This window comes from Guillardia theta (genome assembly GCF_000315625.1).
Source record: "Guillardia theta CCMP2712 unplaced genomic scaffold GUITHscaffold_7, whole genome shotgun sequence".
Taxonomy (NCBI): Eukaryota; class Cryptophyceae; order Pyrenomonadales; family Geminigeraceae; genus Guillardia; species Guillardia theta.
In genome coordinates this window covers 94,395-95,905 of record NW_005434667.1, presented here as the reverse complement: position 1 = coordinate 95,905, position 1,511 = coordinate 94,395, and the positions used below count along the sequence as shown (strand labels likewise).

The following is a 1,511-nucleotide window of genomic DNA, read 5'->3' as shown; positions in this document are numbered from 1 at the left end:
AGAGAGAGAGAGAGAGAGTAGGGGGGGGGTGAGCAAGTAGTTCAGAATGAAGTGAGGCGAGGGAGATGAGAGGAAAGAGTAGCAAGGAGGGAGAAGAGGAAAACAAGCCCTTCAACTCTTTGTTCAGCTGACACGTCGAGCAGCCGGTAGCTGCTCTGGAATGTTCTGGCGAGATGACCCACGAGGAGGCAAGGCTGGGTCAAAACCCGACTGGCCTCGCAATGGAGCTGTGCTCAAGGGAAAAGTGCACGTCCTCGACAAGCCGGTGGAAGGAAACAACAATGGCTGGAGGTACGAGACATCTCTGCTGTCCTCTTCCATGCTCTCTCCACTGACTCTCTTCTCCTCGCTCTTCTTCCACTCTTCTCCTTCTCACCTCCTGTACAGGTCGTGGAGTACTGCCAGGCAGGATCGTCGAGTTTCGTTCCGGCAGGAGGCTGTTGGATGCCTTTCGAGCAAGGAGGGAAATTGCTGCACTAGAAAAGCAGGAGACGAGCTTGTGAAAGGAGGAGAGTTTGAAGGTCAGGCAGGACGTGGAGCAGAAGAGATGACATGTTGTTGTTTTCTTATCATGAGATGCAAGAGAAACATGGAACGAAGACAAGGACGGGCCGATGTCTATCCCTTGTTCCTCTCTACTTACATGTTCGATGGCTTCTCAAAGAGATAGTGGCTGACGTACCACTCGTTGCCGCGGTTGTAGCTGCAACAACATGTGTAAGGAGATAAGGATGAAGTTTTCGTGATGGTGAGGAGAGGAGAAGACTCTTGGTATCTTGTCCTGCTGTCCTCCTCCTCTCCTTCACGAATTCTTTTCCTTCCCTCCTCTCTCCCCCCGTCACTTTTTTTCCCTCCCCTCCCCTCCATTCTTGTCGTCGTCGTCGTTTCCCTCCCTCCCTCCCTCCCTCCCTCCCTCCCTCCCTCTCCCTCGTTCTTCGCGCTCTTTCCTTTCCCTCCTCCTCTTACTTGAAAAGCTCCGAGCATGCGAGGAAGAAGCCCCTCCACCTGGCCGTCCAGAGCGTGACGTTCTCCTCTCCATACACCTGCCGTAGGTGTCAAGAGCAGTAAAGGAGAGCAGGAGGGGAGAAGAGCAGGGAAGAAGGAGGAAAGCAGAGCAGAGCAGAGCACTGGGGTGGGAAAGAAGAAAGAAGGGAAAGGGTGAGCGGGAGGAAGAGCTCAACCTTGGAAAGGATGGGGCGGATAGTCTTCATGTTACGATCCATCCTACGAAGCCAGACCTCTGAAATAATCGTGAGAGGAGGAAAACGAAAGAAGGAGCGATGATGCTGGCGAGATGTCGAGAGCGGAATTGAGAGGGAGGTCAGGACAGGACAGGACAGGACAGGACAGGACAGGACAGGACAGGACAGGACAGGACAGGACAGGACAGGACAGGACAGGACAGGACAGAACAGGACAGGACAGGACAGAACTGTATGTGGAGTGGAAGATGGAGAAGGATAGAGGGAGAGGAGGAGGAGATGTGGGAGGAGAGGTCAAGTTTACGAGAG

General features: G+C 53.7%; 1 protein-coding gene across 1 annotated transcript in view; it reads right to left on the bottom strand.

Annotated features, from left to right (window-relative positions):
* Window positions 1-639: 639 nt before the first annotated feature.
* The window catches only part of GUITHDRAFT_157030 (hypothetical protein), a gene marked incomplete at both ends in the record, with an annotated part of 3,567 nt that continues 2,695 nt past the window's right edge, over window positions 640-1,511 (bottom strand). Inside the window, 3 exons of the mRNA XM_005839718.1 lie at window positions 640-703; window positions 967-1,043; window positions 1,182-1,240. Coding sequence (XP_005839775.1) covers window positions 640-703; window positions 967-1,043; window positions 1,182-1,240 — 200 coding nt within the window. The remainder of the gene's footprint in view (window positions 704-966; window positions 1,044-1,181; window positions 1,241-1,511) is intronic.